Below are 27,073 nucleotides of genomic sequence, written 5' to 3'. Positions count from 1 at the left end.
GGCTTACAGTCATTAATCGGATTTTTATTGAAGCTGTTCGTGAGTCGACTGAGGGCGAACTACAAATGGGACGGCAGGAGTGGCATTTAAATGTTACGAAAAACAACGAGGCGTTTAAAGCCAATAATTAACTAAACTGTCAGAGGTCAGTGGTGCGTTGAAGTTCTAACGCAACTGGAGTTGAACACTGGACTTAAAATACGGCCCTCTTCTGTACATTTCCTTTTTAGCCAGCCCCTTGCACCACATGTTAACAGTTATTTCTATTTAGGATCAACCAGAAACTTGTGTGATCTTTTTCGTGTGTGGACATTTTATGTCAAATACTCCCTTGGGAAAAGAAACTGAGCTGTAATTAAAATAGAGAGGAAAACCTCAGAAGTAGGTTAATTAAGTCATCATAGCATGTTGGGACTTTGTGGTAATGTGTATTTACAAGTCTGAGCTGTAAAGTTAAGTTTAGAGGGAATTTGCTCAAAGAATTGCTCACAGAGCAGAACATTTTGACAAAACATCCAGATAGGGCCACGCCTGCATTTGCTAGTGTGGCGTGGGTGCCACTTTACAAAAAATATTAGTCATTCTATATCCAGTCAATGTTTATGGATAGCTTCTCGGTTTACATGGCTCTGCGTGAAGTGTCTGCTTAAAAAAAAGTGTCACGCAACCGAGTAAATTGTCTGTGTCACAGGGTTGTAAATAATATGTTTTGGCCGTGGTCTCAAAACTTCTGGTTTCACATGAGGCAGTTCATATTGGGCTTAGTGTTTTGTCTACAGTGTGTTTGTAATTATTCAACCAGATCTTCGGGAGGTTAAAATTCTTGAACTTCTTCATGTATTTTTAGCAAAGAAAAAGAGGTCCCTCTTGTTGAGTGATGAGCTAGCAGCAACCCGAAACCTTCCATTGGCCTGCAGACACCTCTATTTCGTTTTGGTCTCTGATCCCAGCAGGCAGCTTTGCTTTCTCCTCGTCCGCAAGCTGCACAGAAGTGCAAGCCAGATTGTGAAACGTGTAAAAGGGACACAGTCGGGGCAAAGTGTCATTAGGCTCCACCCACTCCTCGCCCCATGCGAGCCTCCAGGTGGCCAACCGCACGGGCCGCTGTCTTGGCGGTTTAAAATCTGGCAGAATTTTCAGCAGGGCAGATCAATACAGATTGTAAATTTTGGTTATGGTTACTGGAAACATGAAGCGAAGCAATGATTTGTATCGCTTTGCTGTTGACACAGATGTGTTGAATCTTCTCGTGATGCCGTGACATTTCTCATGGCAAACTTGCATTGACCTCGCTTCCTCACTCCCCCTCAAAGTTGAAGCCGAGTCATGCACAAGCAAAACATGGCTGTCAAACGGCCTCCTTTCTTTAAGTCTGATGAACGCCACCTCTCAGTTCTGATACTTCTCATTGTGATTTGCCACACTGTCATTTTCGTGGCAGCGTTTTGAAGTTCTAGGCATTTCCCCAGAGCGTTGTCAGCTCAGCCGCCGCCGCGTTGGAAATGTCACTCACACAGTGGGTGTTGGGCGACGTACTTCTTAAATCAGAACTGATGTACCCTAGATACTCTTAAGGCTAAATTTAGCTTGCCAGTTTTACACCAATAGAAAAGCCGGAGAAGTGACATGTGGTTATTTGTGATTTTTTTTTCTTTGTGTTACAAAGTTCTTATTATCTCTGTGAAGGCAGGAGTTGTTGTTTTCAGAGCTGTGAGACGGAATAAGTAGAAATGGGACCCAGTGGTAGAATCTCATCTATCTGTATTGCATTGTTCTCCTTGAACACAACCAAACTTGTTTGCTAACAATACAGAAACACTCACATACTGTCATTTTTGTTAGAGGATATGTTTGCCTATTTTCTGCTGAATCAACGCCCAGTAATAACACAATAGTTTTTAAAAGCTTAAATTTTGACACGGAGGTATAAATTTGACCATATTTGTCATATTGTACATACTATTTGTCCTTGTTTTATTGTATTTATTATTATCTGATTTATTAAGACACCTAAGAAAATGAAACTATGAATGTAACTTGTGGGTTTTTGCAGGAATGCCTGATTAATTCCTGAGGGATTCAGTCCATCTGTTTAACTTTGAAGTTATCTTGCTGAAGGGCTTTGAACCATATGCTGGTAGACACACATAAACACACTCATATACACACACTTGTCAGATCACAGTTTGCTTGTGTGGACAGGCACTTTGACAAGCAATCTTACTGAGTAGTGACAGTTCCACAGTCGGCCATGTTGTCTAACGTGGGTCTTGGAGCGGCGTTTGAGGCAACATCTCAGCACCTCCTGGTTTGTTGCAGAGACAGCACTTACAAGTAACAAAAAAATGTACATGGCAGTGTTGAATCTCTTGTTTGTTGTGGCCGCATGTCTCCTTGCTAAGTGCATGATTTGAGACAGGAAGTGACCTGACAGACCTCGGCTCTGTGGTGGCATTCAAGTACATTGTGCACCGCTAACTAACTCTGCAGGTCACAAATGCTGTGAGTCACCCAACATTTTATTCCTGGGGACTTCCTCTGTGAGGTGTCTGAGCAAGAAGGGACAAATCCCAATATCGTAAAAATGTCTTTAGTCGAGTGCTCTGCTTCCTCATTCCCCTCAAGAAAACCAGATTTTAGAAACAAATAGGAGGCTGAGTTTAAGATATAATTGGACTTTTAAAGTACCTGCTCACTTTTCAAGCATGAAATTATGCAGCCAAAGAATATTTAATGTTTTCTGCAAGACTGCAACTCACCAGTATTTTAAAAACCAATTAATTTGTTGGCCTTTTTCTCAATTAATTATTGAATTGGATTTAAAAAAAAAACAACAGAAAAGCAGAAAATATTTGTATTATTTGGTTGCCAGTTTGTTTTGTAACTAGGGTTGTCCTGATCCAACATTGATATTGGTTATTGGTCCGATACCAGCAAAAAAAAAAAAAAAAATAAAACAAGATTGTCGGATCATTGGTCTACATTAAAAATCTCCAATATTAGCATGTATATACAAGTTCCTGCTCTTCTAGAGGTCAACACGAATCAGAGAATATTTAGAGGAGGAAATTCTGACCATTTGGACAATTCTCAAAACGATTAATCGGTTATCAAAAATGATCAATTAATTTATCGTTTTGTTGTCGATGAATTGTTGCACCTCATGTTTTCTGCTATCTGAAAATGTCAAATAGTTATGAAATCTCAACAATTCAATGAGACTGCACCCATAGTTTTTTTTTGTAACTGAACTCTAAATTATATTTCTTTATCAGATTTTAAATGTCAGAATCCCTGTTAAATAGAAATTGATGCTACTAATTAAAAAAGTTATTAATTAAAAAATTACACAAAGGAAATGGAAATCGCTCATGATCCTACAGCATTTACCCCAATTTGTCTTCACATCCTGAGGGATCATACTGAGAGGATTTATGATCATTATGGTGTGCGGCGTGAGATAACGCACAGGCCTTCTATCACAAAAATGTTGTCAGTAAGTTGGCAGAGGCTTAATAAATGTACAGCAATAAAGGCCTTTGAGGAATGGGGAAAGATAAGGTTTACCTCTGCCAAGTGGCAAAGAGCAGACAAGCGGAATTGCTTTCACAGCTGTTTGTCGATTGTTGTCTAGCGTTTTATTTAATTCTTTTTTCTCATTGTGTTAGTCGCTGATTCCTCATGCAGGCAGGAGCTGCAAATGTCTTATACAGTATTGATTGAGATTTTTTATACTGACGAAGGTTTACGCTCTCCTTGGTTTTTCCAATCTAGTTTTAGTTTATTCAATGCCGTTGTTAGAATCTGGCGGTTAAATGAGGATGATTGAAAATCGCTAATCTACTGTACATGCATTGGCAAATTTTGCATCTCAGGCGGCTGATTGTTTTCCAGATGCTTCTGCTTTGCTGTAACTGTCCTCTCACTTCACTTCCTCGTGTCCTTGTCCTACTGGATGGGACAGAGAGCAGCTTGTTTCCGAGCCTCTGACCTACTTTACTGGAGGAAATACACAACCAGACCAAACTGATTGGATGTCGGAGGAAAAATGTCAGGCCATCTTTCTGTCCTATTGTTTTATGCACTTCTGCTTCCAGAGAAGTGTTGTTGCATGGCTAAACCACTAAAGAAAAAAAAAAAAAAACTTCAGAGACCTATTTTTCAGTGTTTATTTATCACCCTGGCCAAGTATGGAAATAAATTTCACATAATTACTGTTCTACCTTCTCGTTGACCAAAATGTTCATGGACTAGCCTGAAGCATTCTTGTGGACCAAATAAAGTATTAATCAAAATTTGGACATTTCTACTGATGCAAATGGTCTCAAACACATTAAAAGTTCATGAAATTCTTGCTGTTAAATTATGAAAAGGGACCACTGTGAACTGAAAGTTATGCCAGGTCGTAAAACGATCCACATCATAAAGATCTCTTGCATGCAACCGCTGTAATGGTTCGACTATGTTTCAAGGTGTTTCCAAACCTTTGATTGTTACCGTAAAGAAGATTTAATCATGAAAAAAAACATGCATGTATCAATTTTTAGTCATTTATCAAAACTGTTTACTATACAAATGGCTCCCCTATCTTTTTTTCTTGTAATTGTACTATATTTTTTGAAAAACAGTATGGGATTTAATAGCTGTGGGTTTTTAGTCAATAGATTTTAAAATGCCAGTCTTTTAAAAGCCCTGACTATAATTTATCTACCTTCAGTGCAATGATGCATTTTATTGGCAGGCGCACATCAGTGATTTAAACCTCCTGTTTACTTAGCATCAATAGAAGGGCCCTCGGACCCCTACATGTCCGTCATTGGGCGTTGCGCCAGACAGCAATGTGAGTTCTGAAGGATATTAGAGTGTCAGAAGCAGAGTGATTGCATCTAGGGAGTGTCTTATCAGTCTCAAAAGGGCGGGGCCTTGTTCCATTGAATTATTTGACATTTTATATTTTATGGCAAGTCAGCAAACGTCACTGTCATGCTCCGCCCACATGTATTGACAATGTTCTTTACATGGAAATTTGGCATTGTCCAAAATCTCTTGAGATAAGATCACAGAACTGTTTTTGTAATTCTGCTCAATCACATTTCATGATGTGTGGTAACTGGTTTGAAGGGCTGAATTCAATTAGTTCCTGAATAAGGTGGGCGTGTTTTTTCCCTTACATAAGTGGTATGAGGGCAGTGTAGAGGCAGTACGAGGGCATTCCTCCTACCTATGATGTCCCAAGTAGACACAACCCTTATTTATTTATTTTTTTTGCTTGGGCGGGGCCAGTGCTGAGATTGCAGAATAAGAACGTGAAAATCTTTCCGCTTGTAAACATGTCGCTTATATAAAAAAAGGACGCGATAGAGGACAGGATGTGGACGTTAAAGCGGGAATGGTGAGAGTGAAAGTAGAGGCATGACGCACACTTAAAAAACAAACAAACCCTCAGCTGAATAAAGAATGTCGATAAGAAAAAAAGAGCTTCAATTGATTGTTGTTGGGTTTTTTTTTTTTAGTGCCTTGAATTGACAGCTTGAACTTTTATTTTCAAGCGACACTATTTGAACGTGACTGATTTCGACCGGATCGGCGCAGCGTCTCTGTGGTTATGCAGACGCTGTACCGGCTCTTCCTTAGAGGTAGTGAGAGAAACTCTGTCATCCGGGAGCAGCTAGTTGAGGTGGTTCCGGCATCTGGTTAGGATGCCTCCCGGACGCTTCCCTGGTGAGGTGTTCCATGCATGTCCCACCGGAAAGAGGCCCCGTGTACAAGCCAGGACACGCCGGAAGGCCTATGTCTCCCGGCTGGCCCAGGAACACATGAGGATCTTCCCGTTTGAGCTGCATAATGTGGCCGCTGATATGGAAGAATGGGCTTCTCTTCTGAAAAGGCTGCCCCCGCAACCTGATCCCAGATAAGCAGAAGATAGTGAGGATGGATGGATACTTCAAAGAAATGTCAGGTGAAATGGTTGGCCCTCACACATTTTCACCTTACCAAATCTGTCAGTCTTTGTAAAAAGTTTAGACACCCCTGCTTTAATGGATGAGAGCATCGAATGTTGCTTAACATGTAACAGTCACACAAATTAAAAACATGCCAACTGACTATCTGTGATTTACTTCACAGGACGTCTTGTATCCTGCAGGTTAAGGTCACATGGAGAGGGTATTTTTAGTTTCTTTGATCTTCCTGTTCAAGGAGCGAGACTCCCTGCGCATTGTGTTGTTGTCTCACTGTTGCACCTGTGTGAAAAAAGTGCAGAATTTATCTGCCGTTCACAGAGGGGCCCTCGGGGGAGGTGGCATAAAGTGCAAGTGCTCAGGAGTGAGCGAGCGGGTCTCTTGTTGCGGTCCAAGCCCTGCCGGTGGTTTTCATTGTGCGTTAGTACACAGTGCACCGACAGGCCGTCTCACTCACAACCCAACATGAAAGGCTGTCATATCGCATTAGACGCTTACTCGCTTTGGTTCCAACACACTTCTCGCGCTGCCTCTTGAAGCTATCTTGCTCAGTTGTTCATCACTCGTGCGGACAACGAGCTGCGGCATGTCAGGAATTTATATCAGCAGCATCAAAAACACAAAGAAGAACCAAAGGCAGCCGGACCAAGGCGAATACAGTCGGAGAGATTTGATATTCACGCAGTTTTATTTGAAATGTCATGGCATATAGAAACTTCAGATGAAGTCATAGTTTTTCTTGTTTGCCTTGAGCATGATAGGCAGCCCTACTTTACTTTTGCCCTGAAACATCATGTTTCTCTCGGTGCCTTGACATTATCAGTACATTGAATTATTTGTGCTCTGGGGCTGGGCAATAAAACAAATTAATTTGATTAATTAGTCTCTTTAAAAATAGAAGATTAGAAAACTCTTAATCAGTTGACTGGAGGCTTATAAATGTAAAATTACATGTTTGGGAGTGAATGAGTTGATTTGAATACCATTTTTTTTTCACATAGAATTTAATACTTTTTTTTTTTCGCTTGTCAACTGAAATGACTCCGAAGGCTCAGGCGACAACTAATCAAACACAGATTAGCTTGTATCATATGACCAACAATGACCACAACTGATGTTATTTTCAGTCGGCAGAAAGTAGAAAAATGTATTTTTAAAAATATGAATTGGAATTGCAACATTATTTTGTGACTACATCAATTACAGACAGCGTTTTGAGCAGCTCTTACTGTAGTCCAGCACAGCAATGTTCACAATCCTTATATGGCTCTCTTAACATACCCTTCTTTCCTGCAGACCCCCCCCCCCCCCTTTTAAATCCTGTTCCTTTCATCCGCTCTCCTGCTGCCCAGATCTCGTCAGTGCCCTTTTTATCTTCCTCTCACTTCCTATTTCGCTTTCCTGTAATGAACCCCTGCATGAAGCAATGTCCGTGTAATTAAAATGCATACCATTCATCTGAGAGGAAGGGAGTCTCCTCAGTCTCGGCCTTGAAAGATGTGCATGTACACTTCCCAGTTTCACTCAACGTCCCATTGCCATGCTTCATTGTCAAGCCTTTTGTTACAGCAATGTCACTTGCTTTGTCTTCTTGACTGTAACTGCTCAGATTATTGTGACATTTTAAACAGGATTTACTTTCCTTTACAAAGGCTTTGTTTGTCAGTCATGATTCTTTTTTAGGTTCTAGGCAGCACGGTGTCAGAGTGGTTAGCTTCGCAGTTCAGAGGTTGCGGGTTCACTTCAGGCGCTGCCCTTCCTGTGTGGGTTTTGCATGTTCACCCCGTGCCTTTGTGGGTTTTTGTCCGGCTACTCTGGTTTCCTCCCTTATTCAAAATGTGGATGGATGTGTTTTTCTCTCACTTGTTTGAGGTTCGGTGTTGGCTCGACTTGGATTGCATGTGTTTTTGGTATGTCTTGGCAGAAGACGCGCTGACACACCTCCCTGTTTGTGTAGATTGTGGATGGGCCAGAGCACGCCGAGCAAACACTGCTCAGTGAACTGCCACACTTCAAAACAGGCTCATCATTACTTTCAAACTGCACTATTAGCATTGTTTACAACATTATTCATGACATTTGGTTGCACATTGTCATGAAAAGACAATTAAACTTATGTGTAGCCTGAGGGTTCAATGTTTCAGCACTAACTTATTTTAGAGATGAAAATTGTTTTCAATGATGGGTAAAGCCAGTTCAGATGCAGAGCTAATTTGATTAGCGTCCCCTGTGTAAACCATCTGGACTAACATCTGTTTACTGAGATTTCAGCAGCTGCGGTGCAGCTTTGTTCTGAGAACAGCAGGAGTTTGGCCAAATGGCCCAATGATTTTAAAGGGGAAGCCAATCCCCAAATTTTTCTTTACAATAATATGACCTGTGCAGTATCATTGGTCAAAACATGTTAATTTGAATAATACTGCATTTTTGGAATATGAATTAAACTTTTTTTAATCTGTCCAGGGACGGCCATTTTGGCTCTCACTGTTGACTGAAAATGAAAATATGCACAGCTCAGGTAATATCCAATCATGGCACTGCTTGCAAATGTCCCATGACTTAATTAAAGAAAATAGGTGGGCCGTGATTGGTTTATCCCTGAGCTGTGTGCAAATTGAATGTCATTGTCAGGCGACAGACAATGACAAAATGGCTGTCCCCTGAAATGGATTCACTCGGGTAAGTTTTGATGCATTTAGACTTGTGAGGTCGCATAGAGAAGATGTAAAGAGGAGTTGTTTTTTTTAGTCAATGTAATGATTATATAGTTCTTTTGGCAGTTTTTTAGTTCATTTGTAACCATTTTTTTTAGTTATAGGAAAACTAATCAGTTCAGCTTACTGCCCGAAGCAAGCTGGGATAGACATCAGCAAGCCTGTGACCCTAGTGAGGATAAACGGCTATAGAAAATGGATGCATGGATGTTTTTGTTGATGTCTTTAAGTGAAGTCAAATATATACAATAGCACTTAATCATCACAAAGTCTCTAAGGGCCTCACAAGTGAAAAAAAAATCAGAACTTCACAAATTCACAATGGCATCCCCTGAACAAGTTTAAAATGAAACATTAGGTGAAAATGAAAGGCAACCTTGACTACTGGCCTTGAAATGAATCATTTCAAATGATATGCTAAAGAATAAAGAATTGTAAGTTGCTCAATCAACATTAAATGTGTCACAGTATTGCAATGCATTTATGGATTGATAACTTTACCCACCCCTTGTTCAAACACAGGAAAACCACACATGTACTTTTTGACAAAATTAGCAATTCCATTACATTGACTTCCTCTTGTTCTGAGGCATGGTGAGAACTGATCGCTACCGGTCGTAATGAGAGACGGGATATTATTGCTGCTTATGTCTAATTGAATGCTTCTCACAAAGAATTGGCATCATCACTGAACACAGTTTTACATAGTCTAAAATGAAACACCGGGTAATGTTTCTTTGCGCAGCGGAATCTTTGCTGCGCAACCTAGTCTACTGGAATGTGAGCCATGCTATACATGCTAATGCTAACTCTGTCCAAGCGGATCGGCTATGGCTCTGGTCTTGCCTCTGCTGGGTCCCCTTGCTGTCTGGGAACTTTTATAGATGATACAGTGCTATTCTAAGAGTTAGTTTCCAGGTCGTCAGATGTTCCTAATGTTACAGTTTTTATCTTGCTGTTTTATTTAAAGAGCAAATTTGATGCTAAGTAGCCTGTGAGGATCCCAAAAAAGGCCAGACATCAATTGTTGAAAGTTTACTCTAACAGGCTCATGGCTGAACGAGAGAACGATTTAGTTTGCTTATAAAAGAACAGCTTATTCTTTGGTAGAGGTTTTGAATCCACAGATGCTAGTCACCTTTCTAAAAGGACACAGACTTTATCTTAAGTGTTTGCGTTTACCTTTGATGAGTCCTGTTGGCTTTGTTTTTGCTCTAGGAGTATGTTCACTTATGTTAATTAGGTAGCTTTCTTTTGTTTTATTGTGAAAACCTCTAACCAGTATAGAAAAAAAAAAACATTCAGGAGCGCATTTTAACCCCCCCAAAATATTGGATGTTTTATGCTTGTACGTTCAAATTACTGGTCCATTCATTATTAGCTCATTTATTGCCATCTACGTCCCAAATGGGTATTTGGCGTGTATTCCCATCACTATTCTTTTTAATTTAATTTACATGAGTAATGTGCCAAAGTTGGAGTACTCTGTCACTTGTCTTTTTTTGTGTGCTTAGCTTCCTCGCTTGAGGCAAGTAGCTAAGTTGGTACTGGCATGCCACTGCTGTGAGGTGAACCCAAGATGCCCCTGCCATTAAATTTCAGCCTGGTGTGACATTTGTAGCTTATGCCGCCCCCCCATTCACCTCTCCGAAATGTTTCATTAACTCGTCTGTTGTGTTTTATTCATAGTTGAATTCATGTTTAATATGAGAGCCTTAACACCATTCATTAAATATTGCAGTTTTTTTCTTTTTTTAGGATTTACGATATCATTCTTGGAGAAATTATACAGTGATATGGTCAGGGGCATCTGCTATAATAAGCACCGGTAAATAGTAGGGATAGGAATCTCTGGCACGAAGCCGATTCGATATGTATCTAGATACACAGGTTACAATTCGATTAAAAAACGATATATTTTGAAGCCGAGCGATTCGATAGTTTAAAAACGATACGGTTCGATACAGTGTGAAAACAATACGATAGTAAACATTTGTTGTGTTGTTCTTCTATTATTTTAAACAGATAAAAGCTTGAAAAGGTTGGAGTAGAAAACAATGATGCAATATGGTTCCGTTGGAGCTGCAAGGCAGATGTTTCTGACCTTTTTTTAGTCAAATAACCTGACTTCATCAACTTTTTCATCCAGTCTTATACAGTATTTTGTTATATTTCCTGAACCAAGTAATGTAATATAAAATCTTGTTTCTGTTTCCTCAGATGCTTTGTTGGCAGACCTTGAGTCCACGACATCTCACATTTCAAAACGTCCACTTTTTCTGACTGATGAGACAAGCTACGCTCTACCTGTTGGAGATCAGACTCAGCAAGACATTTGCTTCTCACCCCAAGGCCCCCCCATTCCCTCTGAGAAAACTCTCAATGGAGCACAGGACACGGATGTGAATGCTCTTGTAAGTATCATAAAAACCAACTTTGTGGACAAACTTAAGTTGGCCACTGTAAAAGTGTACCTTCACTTAACTAGGGACAACAGATTAATTCATATGTGATTTCCTCACATCAGTCAAGAGATAACAGCAGTCCACCTCAACCTCTTGGAGATGAGGACCACGTATATAGGTAAAACACTTTGTTGAGGTCAAAACATAACGCCAAAAATAGTTCTTCAAATTGCTTCGTAACGCCACAAAACACTGCTTGTACCAAACAGGTTTTCAGGCTGTGTTAATGAATACACATTGAAAACTGTACCTCTGCTCTTTTGCAGTTTTCCTAATAAGCAGAAGAGCAGTGAATCGTCACCTGCCATTAACCAGTCCTTTGGTAGCAACCTGTCAGAGCTGGACCGCCTGCTGCTAGAACTCAACTCTGTCCAACAAAGTCCCCCCGCCTTCCCTATTGAAGGTTTGCCCATTACATTTTTCAATTCAATCTCTACATTTCATATATAACTTAATCCTATGTTTTATCATTAGAGGATGCAGCCCCACCCCTGCCCGCCAGCATTGTGGTCCAAAGTATTCACGAGAATGGAGTGTCCGTTCCATCCCAGGTGTCGCCACCTGTGTTGGAAAAGCCTAAACGCAGTACTGGGGTTCGAGGAACAGAGGACGTACGACCAAGCGTGGAGAGCCTTCTGGATGAGCTGGAGAGCTCAGTACCCTCTCCAATGTATGTGAAATTCAGCAGCCGTGACATCAAACATTGTTTGGACCAGTCAACAGTCCGATGTGTAACTTTCTTCTTTTAGTCCTGCTCCCTTGTTGGTATCGGATGGACAGACTGATGGACAAGAGGAAACACAAGTACAACAACAAGCAAGAATGTCTGCGTCCTCTGCCACACGAGAGTTAGATGAGCTGATGGCCTCCCTGTCTGATTTCAAAGTCCAAAGCAATGTGAGCAATTTGTAATCTTTTTCAATTTACTAATTTAAGAAGTGTATGTTTAAAGATGAAAAATATCATGAATTAAAACAATATGAATAAAGATCATAATTTGAAAAGCCTTAGAATTATACATAAATTTATACATAAATTTCCAGATCTAATCAAAGAATAACTCATTCACTGCCATTGCTGTGACTATTTATGGTGCTTGTGAATTTCTCTTGATCTGTTTTTTCTTTTCTCTATCACTGTGTATGTCTTTGTTCATATGTATGTATGTGTTACTGGTAGTCTGACCCTCAATTGTCAATGAACCAGGAAGTAGTAGACACTTCATGTCTTGCGGGCTCACCACCCCTTGACACGCCGTCTTCAATTACCCATATCGACTCATCTATGGACACGGATCCATTATCAAGCTACACCACACCCTCTTGTACCCCTCTTCCATTGGAACTCCATATTGATGAAGATGTTTGTTCAGCCCCTACCTTTACCGCTGGTTCAACTGTCACGGTCACGACATCCAAAAAGGAAGGTGTTAGCATTGTCACCTCCGAGATCTGTCGTTTCGAAAGCTTCAATGTTTCTAGTACCCCAAAGCAACCCACTGAAACTGACGTTGGTAGCTCATACCATGCATCAGTTAATGAAGCTTCAAGTTCAATGGGGAAGACTTCAAATAGTTTCAGTCCAGACCCTGCTGATGGCTCAAGTCCAAGTCCATTCATTTTGTCCAAACCATCTAGTACAACTCAGAGTCTGAGCCCCACACCTAAAGGTTACAGTCCAACACCTGAACATCATGGCCAAGATGCACATCAAAAGAATGAAAGTGCAGTCACACCAATAACTCCAGAAACATTGCCAATGTCTTCAACTCCAGAAACCCTTCCAAAATTATTAGATCCGGTTTCAGGTAGTGTTCCCTATAGTCCAGCATTTATTCCAAAACCAAATCCAATTCCAAATCTTGCAAGTCCTGTGACTGTCCTCAATGTCTCCAGCTCAGAAACTGAGTCCAAAAGTTGTACTCCAGAACTAGTCCCTATGATTGCTCAGCCAGTAATAAGTCCAATGATTTCAAGTCCAGCAGCAGTTCGAAAAAGTCAAAGTACAGCTCCAAAGAGTCCTGCTTTAGTCATAAAAAAGACCTACGTGGTTGCAGACACTAGCGGTAGTTCCAGAGAGTCACCAATTTCTAGCCCGTCTTCCCCTCATACCAAAAATCAGCTAAATGAAATAATGAACTTAACGTGGCCATGTCGGGAGCCTGTATTAGATAATGCCTTGGATAAACTTTTAGCACCCGAGTCGATTCAACCAGATGAAAACAGAACACCAACTTCTCCTGGGGATGAGTACAGACCATGGGATGAAGACGGTGGCCTGCACCCAGATGTGAGCTGGGAGGGGACCCTGACACCAACAACTGAAGCCAGTTGGATTGATGAATGCTTCACCCCCTCCACCTGCCCGGGGACACCAGATGCATCGCTGGATCTGCCCACACAGCAGCCATCTGCTGTGGAACGTTTATCTGCTTCTGGCCAAGTAGGAAATGCATCAAATCAGCTCCAAAAATAAGCTGGCATGAACTAAATGCAGTAACTGTAGAAAATATACCAACTGGTTTATTTGGGGAACAAAGTTGGTTCAATTCAACTTAAGCTGTGGAAAAGTATTTGATCTTATCAGTGTGGTGTGATGCATGGCGTGTCACTGTGTGAAAATTGCAAAAGGCTCCGAAGAAATAGGTTTCTTTGTAAAAGTTTCTTGTGGCTGATGTCGAAAGAATTACTAATAGAATGACTGCATGCCCCCGCTTGCCTGAGTCAACAATTCTGTTCGGCTTTGGACCTCGCCTGTGAGGTTTACGCAACCAGCAATGACGCAAACGTCAAGATTTAAACTTTTGACAGACTCCAGTTCTGCACAAATATTTATAGAATATATTGTATATTTTCCCTTTGATTTTCAGCCTGGCTTTGGCTTGTGCAAGCACTTTGTTTTGGAACAGTATTGTCCTGAGTTTCCAGAATGCCGTGCCTCATTTACCAATAGCGAATGGCTTTGCGATGACAGAAGAGAATGACTTTTTTTTCTTCTGCAAGAAAAACAATTGGGGATAAATGCTTGCCGTGCCAACACGACCATTTTTGAGTCCTTATTGATTGTTCTTCCTGTGCTTGAAACCCAACATGGAATTTTGCACAATCTACACTATCATCTACTCTCCAGCTCAAGTCTGTTATACGTCGCACAAAAGAGACTTCCAACGTGCACCCGATGTACAAGGACGGAGCGGTGCGGCGTAAAATGGGACCCGTTATCGTGAATAAGAGTCATTCACAAGATCGGCTCATTGAGGAGCTCCAGGGAAAACTGGGGATTGGCCGTGTGGAACGCCGGCGTAAACAGCAGCCAGATGACTGGCTGACGGAAGGAGTCATCGTGATGTCAAACCCGCAGCGAATACGGGAAGAAAGGGCCTTGCCACCTGTGGATAAGGTAGACGGTAGACACAGATAGCTGCAGGATAACATCAGGGTCATTCCATGTCAAGTCACACAGACTCCCCAGTGACGCCTCTTCAGTTTGCCGTGTTTACTGTATGTCAATACAAGTGGGCTCATGAGCCAACATTGAAAAGGCCAGGATGTCTTCTACTGTGCACACACGGGTGTTTTTTGTTTTAAGTACGGCAACAGGCAAAGTACTGTTGTGGTATGCCAGATCCACTTTACAATAATTGATTACTACTTTCTTTCACTTACCTAATTTGGAAATGATCCTACTTGGGATATCCTGTTTATCGGTTTATTGAAAGGTCAGCGTAGAAAATCGTGGCGAAACCATGGTTCCGCTGGATATTTTTTAGTTGATACTTTTTTTTTTTATCGCCTTGATTTGACATTTTTTCCCAGTCATGTTTTTACTGGCTCAAAATGTTGATGAAAGGGGACTGTTGATAGGGTAAAAAGTGAATTCCCATCATGTGCCTGCATGGCCAACTAACGGCCTGATGTAGGAGTTAAGTCATCATTCTGTCTCGTAGTATGTACCTTGAAACTCTCTAATTACACAGTAGTAACTGATATGGTGATACAAAACAGAACCCCACTAACACAAAATAGTCCAAGATTTGGATTCTATTTGGGGGGGAAAAAATATTACATCATTAAAAAAAATTGAGTGCAGATTCTGGTAGACTGAGCCAGGATACATACAGTATATGTAGCAAATTACAGGCCTGATGAGGGCCTCCAAATCTGGATCCCAAAATTCTCAAATCCCCAAAACTTCGGATTATCTCATCAGACACCATTTGATACTTAGAGGGAAAAGAAAATCTGGCAAATTGAAGTGGTATCGCTGAAGGTTCTGGGGATTTGTGTGATTCTTGCTGTGTAGACTTTTCAAGTTTGTCTATTTTCTACTATTTCTGCTTCTTCTCTATTGTGCTTTTCTTCACTCGCTCTTCTGTACCATTTCCTCTCTCACCCCAGATCATCATTCCTCCTGAGTCTCCTGTCCCCCAGAGAAAAGTAATACCCCCTCTGAAGTCCCCCCAAGCTCCCAAAAAGATACCCCCAGTCAAACAGACTCCACCACCACTACCACTACCTCCGCCACCTCCGACGCCACCGCCCCCTCGCGAACCTACCCCGCCGCCTCCCAAGGAGCCTACTCCTCCCCCAAGAGAGCTCACGCCTCCCCCTGTTCAGCCCCCTCCATCACCAAGCCCCCCTCCTAAGCCCATCACCCCCCCTCCACCCCCCAAGGTCTTTGTATCAGTGTCCTGTCAGACTGAGTATGACGCCCTCTTCCCACCTATGCAGGCATGGTTTCACATCTTTCCTTAATTTTCACCCCAAAAATCAATCTATTTGTTGACCTTCAAAACTACTGAAGCCGTCTCAAATGTGCTCGATTATTGCAACTGCAGTTTATGCATTTGTATTTATGGCAGCCACAGGGTTGTATGATCCTTAGGTCTGTTTTTGGCAGCCAACTGAAAACAGATAACCTCTTTGCGTGTCGCCTGAAACCCAGTCAGTCCAGGTTATGAGTGGCGCTGACACCCTGGCTACAGATACTGAGCCCCATTTTCTAATTTTGATGTATGACAGCGCCCAGAGTTGCGTGTTCTGAGTGGAGTTTAAGAGCTTACAGACAAGTTGAGCGTTACCCCTCGTGGCCGTGTGGCGGAATGGTTGGCTTGCCGTGCCACTGAAATGTCATCTGCTGTATGGCAGCACATTTACCTCTACACTTATAGCCTTTCCCACTGGACACTGGTTCCATCACTCAAAGACCAGTATACTATTGTATCATCACCATGAATAGGGTGTTTTTTTTAAATCTATGACTTTCAGTAATTTGACGAAAAAGCCATAGTTTAACACGCATATAGCATATATCAAGTGTCTAAATGCAGCCAAGCAACCCAGAGAAGAAAGGCGAGCTACTTGGTCTTTTTTTTTTAACTACTCTCACTAAATTTCTACAATCTTTGTCAGATCCAATCCCAGGGAAAGATGTCTCCCACTGGACCACCCAAGCCCGCCAATAAACTGGACAACATGCTGGGAAGCCTGCAATCTGACCTTAACAAACTGGGGGTTCAAACTGTGGCTAAAGGAGTCTGTGGTGCCTGCAAGAAACCCATAGTTGGACAGGTGAGCTTATATACTCTCAACAGTTAACTAATGTGAACAACTTGCACAAGACCAAGAAGTACTTAGAAACTGTTGTTTTTGTTTTGTTTTTTTTAATTCACGTTTCTCATACTTCTTTGTCAGGCAGCTCATTTTTTATTTACATCCTCAGGTGGTGACTGCCATGGGAAGAACATGGCACCCAGAACACTTTGTGTGCACCCACTGCCAGGACGAGATCGGCTCCAGGAACTTCTTTGAGCGCGAGGGTCAACCTTACTGCGAGAAAGACTATCACAGTCTCTTCTCGCCTAGATGCCACTACTGTAATGGGCCCATATTGGATGTGAGTAATGCATACATGTACACACTCATGCCATAACCTACTGTGTACTCCACGGATGGGTGGATGTAGCCTAGTTATTTATTCATAGGTTAATGGAATATGGCCATTATAGGGTGAGTGACTTCTTGTGTGTTATAGACAGACACACTCATCTTTATATCCATGATTAACACACACACTGAGTTCCAGTGCTCCTGGAAGGGGAAGCAGACAAGCGGACTTTAACCAGGGAATGTCCAACATTAGTCACTCCCACGATTTTCCAACCCACCGCCTCAGAGCTTGTTAGACACAGCCACAGTTGACTTCTCGCAAAAGCAAGTGGTTTGAATAAATAGCAAAATAAATCTACTCTGCTCAAGCTAATAAGAGCCACTATAAAAGCTGTATCCATTTTGTTGTTGTTGAGAGTTTTATAGGGGGGGGATCAACATGTTACACATTATCTGGTAGTTACCAAGTGGCCATCTCTATATGAGTAATTCTTCAAATAATACATGCTGCTGTGATAATTAACATGTTGGTAAATTATCGAAAATATCTCTCTGAACGCATCAGTCAAAACTGAAAATGATCTTTATAAGGGCAGAATGTGTTACAGCTCTTGTATTGGGATTTTTTTGGATTTTGTGTAAGTATGTGTGTGGGTGTGTTTATAATGCGTATATACAGTATGTTATGCAGGTGTATTATGCTGTGCTCTAGTGTATACAAATGCGTAATTTACATAATTAGCCATTAAGTAGTTTTCCATTGATTTGCTTCAAGTATGTTTTAGTAGCTTGGTTGGGCCTATGTGATCTTGCCCCCTCTAGTGGTGATGTTATCGGATGAATATTAAAGGGCTACTAAACTTATTTAGCCATTTTCATCTTAAAAAGGTCATAATTTCCCACTGGCTGTCGACTGAAAATGAAATGTGTGCTAAAGGTTCTGACCAGTAACAGCTCAACTTGTGAACATCACAAGGCCAAACCCAGAAAACATTTGAGCCGTAATTAGTCGTTCCCTCAGTCGTGAGCACACGATTTTCAGTTGACAGTATCTGGAAAAATATGTAAATTCTACATGAAAAACAATTTAGCAATCAAATTAACTAAAAAACTATTTATTATTTAGTAAATAGGCTTACTATCCCTTTAATTATACTGTGCAGTGTGTGTAGGCACTTTGCTTTAAAATCATGTATTATTTTACACACAACATATTTGCAGAAGATGAACGATCTGTATTTGGTTTAAAATTTTAGGAGCTGACAACTTGGACCAACTGACCATGCTTCTTGTCGGTTTTTTTTCCTCACAGAAAGTGGTGACTGCTTTAGACAAGACTTGGCATCCCGAGCATTTTTTCTGTGCCCAGTGCGGAGCCTTCTTTGGACCAGAAGGTACTCAAACACTCTCCAAATACCTCACATGGGTAAATTTGGGCTGGAGTTATGAAAAAAATATGAAGGAGTGTCAGCGTGAATCATTGCTCCTGTGCAGGGTTTCACGAGAAGGATGGAAAAGCCTTCTGCAGGAAGGACTACTTTGACATGTTTGCTCCCAAGTGTGGAGGCTGCGCCCGGGCCATTCTGGACAACTACATCTCTGCACTCAACTCACTCTGGCACCCCGAATGCTTCGTCTGCAGGGTGAGCGCCTCGACTCACTCTATCCACTTGACATGTACTGTAAATAAACAGGGTTTCTGTAGGTATCAGAAATGTAATTTAATACATGTCAATGTCATTTTGATGCAACTACAAAAATCTATTGCCAACCACATATGCATACAGGTGTACACATACATGTTTACATCCCGTATGGCTATCGATTAATTTAAAATGATAATTAATCATAGGTCATCATTATTTACATATTAATTTTGTGATTACAAATTAATCACACATTTTGTCTTTTATTTTGTCTTCTATGTTTGTGTGTGTGTGTTTGTGTGTGTGTGTGTGTGTGTGTATATATATATATATATATATATATATATATATATATATATATATATATAATTTATTTATGTGTGTGTGTTTTTATATAAAATCTTTTTTTCCCCTTCAATAGTATATTTTTGAAACAATTTTAACACGGCCATTATTTCACTTATAATTTGAAATTTTTGGTATCTATATATAGATATACTTTTTTTAAATGTAGTGTGACTGACTCTTCTGCACAATGCTGTTTGCCTTTCTAAAGTTTGCCTTTCATGATGCACATTTGTCAGTAGTGATGCAGTTTTCCTTCAAAGGAGGCAGAAATAACAGCAGTTGCTTAGCTATAGCGCCCTGGAAATTGCTAACTGGCAGCAGTTTCACTCATGCTTCTAAACATTGTATTTAATGATTTCAACGCCAATTATGGTCTTAATTTTCACCAAACCCGTGTAATGACTTTGCATGCTTTTCAATGAATGACTCCGCTGAAGCACCTCATTTCACGCCACGCTGTCTTTCGCAGGAGTGCTTCACGCCGTTCATAAACGGCAGCTTCTTCGACCATGAGGGTCAGCCGTACTGCGAGGCCCACTACCACGAGCGGCGCGGCTCGCTGTGCTCGGGCTGCCAGAAGGCCATCACGGGCCGCTGCATCACAGCCATGGGCAAAAAATTCCACCCGGAACATTTTGTGTGCGCTTTCTGCCTCAAGCAGCTCAACAAGGGCACCTTCAAGGAGCAGAACGACAAGCCGTACTGCCACGGCTGCTTTATTAAACTCTTCAGCTAGACCTTTCCTCGCTGGTCTAAATGCACACACTTGTGTTTTTGTACCGCACGCGTGAGTCTGACACGCATCATTACAGGTTGGTGTTTGCCACTTTTCGTGCCTGACCAAACTCTCAGGCGTTTGCTAATGGTGTTTTATCAGCCAGCCCAAAGAGATTTGATTTCTTAGTCTTCTTGTCCTTTTTTGTTTGTGTAATTACACCAGGCTGGTGTTTGGACTTTGTACTGTGGAATCCTTGCAAGTGCGCGCGTGTCAAAATAGTCTTTTGGACTTGGTTCAGGCATTTTTGTGGCTAATCAGTGTGAGGAATGGGATGAGCAAAACTCCAAGCAGTTTTTGTCTTTGCGTTCTCTAAACACATCTCTTGATGAGACTGTGGTGAATTTTACAAATTTGCGTGGCTTTTATGTTTTTCTACTCTCCAGTTCGAGAGGAAACGATCAAATGTTTACTGGCTTCGGGTGCTTTGGTACATATTGAGCCTCACTCAATCAATTGTAGTCCACATGAGTTGGCAACCTGGTGATTTTTAGTCTTTTATACCACAGGGAGTAACCGTATTGTCCCTTATTGTTTTTCTTTCTATTATGCTATTCACATATTCAAGCTTAGTGATGTTGACTTGGTGCCATTTAGGAAAAAAAAAGTTGAAAAAAGCAGATATTTTACATCTGTATTCATGCACAATTTGTAGAATTGCACCAAATTCTTGTCAGTACAAATAATGCATTTGTTCATGTTTCTACAATTGTGAATTCATAACTGTATTGAATACAGAAAATAATTGCATATTATGCAAGTGCATGCTACTGTCGTTTACATCGTTTTATAAGCGCCAAGAAGCCAGCTTGACATCACAATCTCAAGTAACCGACAGTAAATTTGTATCCTCCCGAGTGTTTGACGAAAACATTTTTTTTGATGGAAATATATATATTTGTAAGTCACATTGCTGTGGAGAGAGCTGGCTCTACCGGCATGCAGGCTGATGCCAGTCCAGCCTCTTCTCATTCTCACGCAATCACATTTTTACCAGCTGCTGGTTCAAAGAAAGCCGAAAAAAAAACAATCTATGATGTTGCGACAAGTGCCAAATGGTAGGAGGCATTTGTGGCCCACATATTTAGTCCTACTTATTTGTCTCCAGATCCCCCCTCCCCCCCCCCTTTTTTTTTTAATATCTATGTTGTAATTGTAAGGCGGAGAATGCAATGTGCCAAATGTGTCAATGCAATAAGGTCTAATACACTGTTTGGTCTTTCCTGTGATTTGAGCCTGTCAGGTGTGAATTCATGGAGACTGTCTGCTTTGCCGTGTCTACTCTTTTAAACGCGCACACTGTCGTAGATGAGCAAAAAAGGAAGGCCTAGGAAAGGCCCTTGCTTAGCATTATGAGCAGACAGTGACTGTACACATCCTGCTGATCTAAATATCCACAGCTTTTTGGCATATCCTCCTAAGACACTGCCTGTTCATTTGTGTCCACTGTTGAGTCCATTTCGTCTTGGCAGGACAGAAATGTTTGGAAAAGCTAGACTGTCACAAAAGAGCTTGAGTAAAAAAATTAGACCTAGAACTAATGTCCAATACAGTGGACACAAATAGGCTGGATCTCAGTTGGACATTGCACCCTCACAATATTTTCTTACAAATATTAACTAAATGATTTTGTTCTTCTCCGCGTAGTCTTCTTTCAGTTACCTCCTCGGCTTCAGTCAAATGAGAAGAGCCTTCTATTTTTAAATGAGATTAAGCAAAATATGCTAAGAGAACATTTTGTGATCTTTTAAGAATTTTGTTGCCAAAGGAGCTTTGGCTTGCTTGGGTGCTATCTAAACTTATGTGGGTTCTGATTACAAATTGATTGATCCAACCAAAATAAAATAAGCTTTCTATTTCTGGCACTTGTTTTGTATGTCATCTCAAGAGTTTCCCTGTATTGGTAGTACAGTAATATTTGAGGGAAATCGTCATATTGTTACATGGAAAATGCCCAAGATCATCCTAGATCACCTCAGTATGAAATATTTACTCAAAGTCATTAACTCTTTCGATGCCGCGGATGAGAAATCTCGTCTTTGAAAATTCTAGGTTGTGTGCAAGTGACGAGAATTCTCGTCAAATGCGTTTTTTTTATTTTTGGTTATACCTTTACAAAAGAATCTTATTCAAATCATACATAACTTTTATATTTTCACCACACTTTTTGAGCACAGTCATTGATTCAAATCTTTTCAATTCTATTTCATAGTTATAAATTGACATCTTGAACAGATACACACATTTGCTATACTGATGGTTTGTCTCCTGGTGGCTCGCAAGAAAAAAAACCTGCAAAGTAGCTGAAGGACTCAAAATCATCAGAAAAAAAGGCATTATAATTCCAAGAATAGGTTACCTATTTTCAAACATTGATTGCTAATCCATTGATTACCACACAAAGAGGTACAGTATTATATTTATATTATATAAATAAAATCAAAAATTGACCCCTGGTGTTTACAAAAAAATGCAGATAAGCCACACTGGACTGGGAGCTGAGGGTTTCAAAGCATGAGAAAAACGTAGCTTGTTGTCCAAAAATTATGGGAATCATAATTTACTAGGGCATCGAAAACAATATAAATAAATAGTACAAATGAAAATATGTTGGTTTTATTAAAAAAAAAAAATTCCACAAGTCACTTAGCATTGTATACATGTCTTGTGATGACGTGACTAAGAACTACAGTGACAGTCCAAAATGTTTCTCACAAATGAGGTTGTGACTTGGATTCTGTAGTCAGAGAGCATTTGCAGTTTTGCAGCCAATTTAGTGGACTGAGGGCCGTTATATAGCATCTCCACATACCTGAGGTCCGCCATCTTCTGAAAGCCTAAAATGTCGTCTTCTGACAAATTCTCACCTCTGATTTTTAGACTCTGGAGTTTTGGAAAAAGTTGAGGGATTTGAGCAATTATGGTTCCCGAATCGCAAACGAGCCAGGGCTCGATGTGGAGGTAGAGGAGATTGGGCAGCTGCGACGCAATTGACGTTAACTCCCAAGAGCTCATTTGTTGAAGACGGAGCGTGAGTCTGCTCACTGAAGGAGGGATGGAGCGGAAATAGTGGCGAATGAGTGGACCCGATTTGATGACCAAAGTTGACAGTTGATGAAGACCACTCAGCCATGCTTTCAGGTCCGCGCTGAAGGCATCCCTTCTGTGCCCCAAATAGGACCTATATTGGAGAGCCAGTGTCTGCAAGTGAGGCACGAGCTTTATAACCTCAAGCAATGAGTGCTCACAGTGAATGAGCTCCAAACTGCGTAATCCATGCGTCGATCCTATCGCATTGGGTTTTGCAGGATTTTTTCCACCACGCAGACAAGTCCATGACAGATGCTTCAGACCAGGAAGGCGGGAAAGTATTGTGTAAATTGTCATCGTGCATTCACTGATCTCAATGTCATGACACACCAGAGATGTAAGATTCCTAAAACCTACAAGAGCAGAATTCAAGTACTCGTAGGATTTCGAGGGGAGCTGAACTTGACAAATGCTGAGGTGTGTCAGCTTCTCCGCATCACATACTGTGGAGGCATTCAGCGAAAGAGTGTTGGAACTGCTCCTCAAAGCCAGACGCGTCAATTGGGAAAAGTCCTTTAAATAGACCAAGCTCTCTTGAGAACTTTGATCTACGATCAAAGAGGTAAGAGACGGGAGCTCACGAGAGAGCTGCTTCCAGTCCTTCTCTTTGGTGCTCCTCACCAACACGTGACTGGTTTTTCTTCGGCGCAGCGTCTCCCAGAACTCACGACTGTAGGAACCTTTCGAGAAAGGCAGAATTATAGTCCAGTCTTTCCACAGAAATCCGCAGTCAACAAGATCCTTGAAGTACGTGCAAGTCGCCCGGACGCTGTGCTTGTCTTCCACGCTTAGATATCCCAGTATATGGACCCATACTTCTTCTGGAAGATTTGTAGCTGCATAAGATTGTGTAGTGGCGTTATGCATATTCACAAATCTTAATTTCGCGAGAAACACATGTGTCGGCCTCAATTATTTTTTCTCCAGGCTTCTTCTGTGTAGTTTATTTGTCAGTTGGCAAACCAACATTGGGTACGTTACTGCCTCCTACTGGATGTTTGTGTGGAGCAGTATAATGACGGTAAATAAAACTTAAGTGTTTTAATTAAATCTTACCATTTTATACTTTCAATTTTAAGTTTTGATTTTTGTATTGAAACGTTTTTTTCTCACTTTCACGTTTTGTTTAAGCTCTAAGCTTGTATTCTCCGTCTGCTTTGTAAACGATTGACACTCGCGTTGCCCAATAGAAGTCTGGGTACGCCCAAAACTCACATGATTGGTCAAGCTTTTGAATATAAATTCCGCTCTTGTCTTTCCGTTTCCTCTTTCTTTCACGCGACCCTACGAGAAGGTAATTATTCTTTTACAGGTTATAATGTAGTCTCCCGTGGTTAGGAGGAATTCCTGCTACCGAAAGCGATCCTAGCTATCGCCCCTTGATAGTCGTTTTGAGCAAATTTATGTGATTTTAACTGCGTGTGTGGTTTTATTTCTGCGTATTTACTAGATAGGCCTCCAGGCCACCGCCCGCATGCTAACCAGCGGTTAATCTTAGCCAGCGCTAGCAATTTTGCACGTGGCACATAAGTTTTCCATCCATTTAATCAATGAAAGTATGCTGTTGTGGTCAAAATTTGCCTTCTATAAAGTATTATTCCACGAACTTTTTCTAATCTTAGATTAATTTTAAGACCTTCGAGGGTATTAATTCATGGCAGACATTTTAAAATGGCCACGCTTTTCTTAAACTAAATTAGCAAATTCAAGTTATGCATTTACACTAAATCGTTAAGTTCGTATATCCTGTGTTAACGTTTTGAATTTAACAAACTTAGTCAAAATGACGTGCACAATTTGAATTAAGTACTTTGGTTGCAGGTACCACCTTGTCTTTAAAACAGCTTTTAAGCGAATCCTTGGAAGCACTGCAAAGATGCCCAGGGAAGACAGGGCCACGTGGAAGTCCAACTATTTTTTAAAAATTATCGTAGGTATCCACGTTTTTCTTTAACTTGTATTTTTTGTTGTTTAGTACGCACCAAAATGAGCAGCACTCCCAATTTCAGTGTGTACATGGGATACACAGACAGATATTCTAATATAGCAAGCATTCATTGTCTTCCTGCTAAGTTTTTTCTTTTTTTTTTTTTTTTTTTTTCCCCCAAAGCAACTCCTGGATGACTATCCAAAATGCTTCATCGTCGGAGCAGACAACGTGGGCTCCAAGCAGATGCAGACCATCCGTTGCTCTCTGCGTGGCAAAGCTGTGGTGCTCATGGGCAAAAACACCATGATGCGCAAAGCTATTCGTGGCCACCTGGAGAACAACTCTGCATTGGAGAAGTGAGTTTGACCACTTTTCAGTTTTTGTTTTAATGCCAAGTTGCAGGATAGTTACAGATCAGCTTGTGCAGTGCTGTTTTGTCGTTCCCCCTGCAAACAGTAAGATGTTTCCAAGCTATCCCTGTTTGTCCAAACCTGCTGGCAGACAGGGACGCACGGTTTCAGACATCTTGTTTTATTCCTTGTGGATAAAAATGCTTAAGTTGACACATTTGACATCGAAATATATTTTTTACAGGCTCTTGCCCCACATTAAAGGAAATGTGGGCTTTGTCTTCACCAAAGAAGATCTGGCGGAGGTCAGGGACTTGCTGTTGGCCAACAAGGTAATATATTCTTGTCAATAAATTATGGTTCTTGTTCGTTTGACAGCCTTCATAAATTCCACAGTCTTCTTTCCAATTTTTTTTAAAACGAGTCATGCTCAATGGTTTTGAATCCCAATATGCGGGATAGGTTACAATGCAGCTTGTTGAGTGCTGTGTTGATGATCACTCCTGCAAAAAATAACCCGTTTCCAGCTATCCCTGTCTGTCTAAACTTGACAGCCTAGGGATACAAGGTTTCAAACATAGTAATCTTGCTGTATTACTTTTTGCTTCGGGCAAACTTTAACTCCTGTCTTTATGGGATGAATCAGGTGCCGGCTGCTGCCCGTGCTGGAGCCATTGCTCCCTGCAATGTGACAGTGCCTGCCCAAAACACTGGTCTGGGTCCAGAGAAGACCTCCTTCTTTCAGGCTTTGGGCATCACCACTAAGATCTCCAGAGGAACCATTGAGATTTTGGTAAGATTCAATGTATATTGACATTTGAGTGCGTTTCAGTACATCTTAATCAGTATATAGACATCAGATGTTTTCATGTCTAAGAGCATTTATGGCCAATAGACAAAAAGTAATGAAGCGTCTTTGTACAGATGTGTATAGCACATTCACAACTAAGCAAAATCACAAGTTTGAAGTAACCATTGTGTTTCTCTCAAGAGTGACGTGGGTCTGATCAAGACTGGTGACAAGGTTGGTGCCAGCGAGGCCACGCTGCTCAACATGCTGAATATCTCCCCCTTTTCCTATGGGCTCATCATCCAACAAGTGTATGACAATGGCAGCGTCTACAGTCCTGATGTGCTCGACATCACCGAGGCGGCTCTGCATGCCAGGTTCTTGGAGGTAAGAGGAAATGTTTGTGCCATTCCAAGAATTGGTTTTAGTGTAAAATTTCACGTGGTCTCTGTAGGGTGTGAGGAACATCGCCAGCGTGTCTCTTGAGATTGGTTATCCCACTCTTGCCTCTGTGCCCCACACTGTCATCAACGGCTACAAGAGAGTCCTTGCCATCGCTGTGGAGACTGACTATTCCTTCCCTCTGGCAGACAAGGTTTGTTTTGAAGTTTGGTCACAAAGCTGCAAACGTGCAGCATGACTATTGTACATTGAGTTTATTTTTGTTCTAATTCGAATTGGTACGCTGTCTTGCCACAGGTCAAAGCCTTCCTTGCCGACCCATCTGCCTTTGCTGCAGCGGCAGCACCAGTTGCAGCTGAGACACCAGCAGCGGCTCCGGCTGCTGCTAAAGAGGAAGTCAAGGAGGAGTCTGAAGAGTCCGATGATGACATGGGTTTTGGTCTCTTTGACTAAGACCGCAATGAATCAACTCCACGATTTCAATAAAATGTCAAAACTGAGCGTTGATTTCTGTCGCTGACATTTACATCCCACTGTGCCTAATTATTTGCATGCTACAAAAACTAATCCCATGACACTATTGTACTGAAATGGGCAACAGGAAAAAAAATACTGCTACTGTTCACATGCTTGTAGAGGAAGTATGTAGTTGAAATCAAAACTTGCCACTTAAAAATCACAAATGTCTGCACTGACAATTCCTAAAGTGATAATA

The 27,073-nt window shown here is 41.2% G+C and overlaps 3 protein-coding genes across 5 annotated transcripts in view; 2 read left to right on the top strand and 1 right to left on the bottom strand.

Annotated features, from left to right (window-relative positions):
• Nucleotides 1-21,661, top strand: part of LOC148419124 (paxillin-like) — a 22,154-nt gene extending 493 nt beyond the window's left edge. Inside the window, exons 2-14 of one of the 3 annotated variants that reach the window (XM_088423585.1) lie at nt 10,895-11,088; nt 11,202-11,257; nt 11,406-11,542; nt 11,614-11,809; nt 11,889-12,036; nt 12,319-13,581; nt 14,269-14,538; nt 15,537-15,869; nt 16,551-16,709; nt 16,861-17,034; nt 18,340-18,421; nt 18,522-18,670; nt 19,491-21,661. In XM_088423585.1, coding sequence (XP_088279711.1) covers nt 10,895-11,088; nt 11,202-11,257; nt 11,406-11,542; nt 11,614-11,809; nt 11,889-12,036; nt 12,319-13,581; nt 14,269-14,538; nt 15,537-15,869; nt 16,551-16,709; nt 16,861-17,034; nt 18,340-18,421; nt 18,522-18,670; nt 19,491-19,757 — 3,428 coding nt within the window. In that variant the 3' untranslated portion in view covers nt 19,758-21,661. Of the gene's footprint in view, nt 1-10,894; nt 11,089-11,162; nt 11,258-11,405; nt 11,543-11,613; nt 11,810-11,888; nt 12,037-12,318; nt 13,582-14,268; nt 14,539-15,536; nt 15,870-16,550; nt 16,710-16,860; nt 17,035-18,339; nt 18,422-18,521; nt 18,671-19,490 lie in introns of all 3 variants that reach the window. The other 2 variants (XM_088423583.1, XM_088423584.1) reach the window with 2 other exon arrangements.
• A 735-nt stretch (nt 21,662-22,396) lies between these two features.
• Nucleotides 22,397-23,843, bottom strand: LOC148419123 (uncharacterized). Its single transcript, XM_088423587.1, has one exon. The coding sequence runs from the start codon at nt 23,751-23,753 to the stop codon at nt 22,476-22,478; it is 1,278 nt and encodes a 425-aa protein (XP_088279713.1). The 5' UTR covers nt 23,754-23,843; the 3' UTR covers nt 22,397-22,475.
• Nucleotides 23,844-24,134: 291 nt separating this feature from the next.
• rplp0 (ribosomal protein, large, P0) lies at nt 24,135-26,858 on the top strand. Its single transcript, XM_088422687.1, has 8 exons — nt 24,135-24,180; nt 24,708-24,816; nt 24,997-25,172; nt 25,411-25,498; nt 25,813-25,959; nt 26,158-26,343; nt 26,411-26,551; nt 26,656-26,858. Exons 2-8 carry the CDS (start codon nt 24,763-24,765, stop codon nt 26,809-26,811), a joined length of 948 nt encoding a protein of 315 aa, XP_088278813.1. The 5' UTR covers nt 24,135-24,180; nt 24,708-24,762; the 3' UTR covers nt 26,812-26,858.
• The last annotated feature ends 215 nt before the right edge of the window (nt 26,859-27,073 follow it).

This window comes from Hippichthys cyanospilos, chromosome 9, assembly GCF_059441005.1.
Source record: "Hippichthys cyanospilos isolate Australia breed blue-spotted pipefish chromosome 9, RoL_Hcya_1.0, whole genome shotgun sequence".
Classification (NCBI taxonomy): domain Eukaryota; kingdom Metazoa; phylum Chordata; class Actinopteri; order Syngnathiformes; family Syngnathidae; genus Hippichthys; species Hippichthys cyanospilos.
Note: the sequence above shows the minus strand (reverse complement) of the source record. Positions and strands in the feature narration are given on the sequence as shown.

Excerpts from the sequence above, each read along its gene's own strand:
- LOC148419123 (XM_088423587.1), bottom strand. The coding sequence starts at position 23,753 with ATGCATAACGCCACTACACAATCTTATGCAGCTACAAATCTTCCAGAA.
- rplp0 (XM_088422687.1), top strand. The coding sequence starts at position 24,763 with ATGCCCAGGGAAGACAGGGCCACGTGGAAGTCCAACTATTTTTTAAAA. Across the intron at positions 25,499-25,812 it reads ACTTGCTGTTGGCCAACAAG|GTGCCGGCTGCTGCCCGTGC; the intron begins GTAATATATTCT and ends GGGATGAATCAG. Across the intron at positions 26,552-26,655 it reads CCTTCCCTCTGGCAGACAAG|GTCAAAGCCTTCCTTGCCGA; the intron begins GTTTGTTTTGAA and ends GTCTTGCCACAG.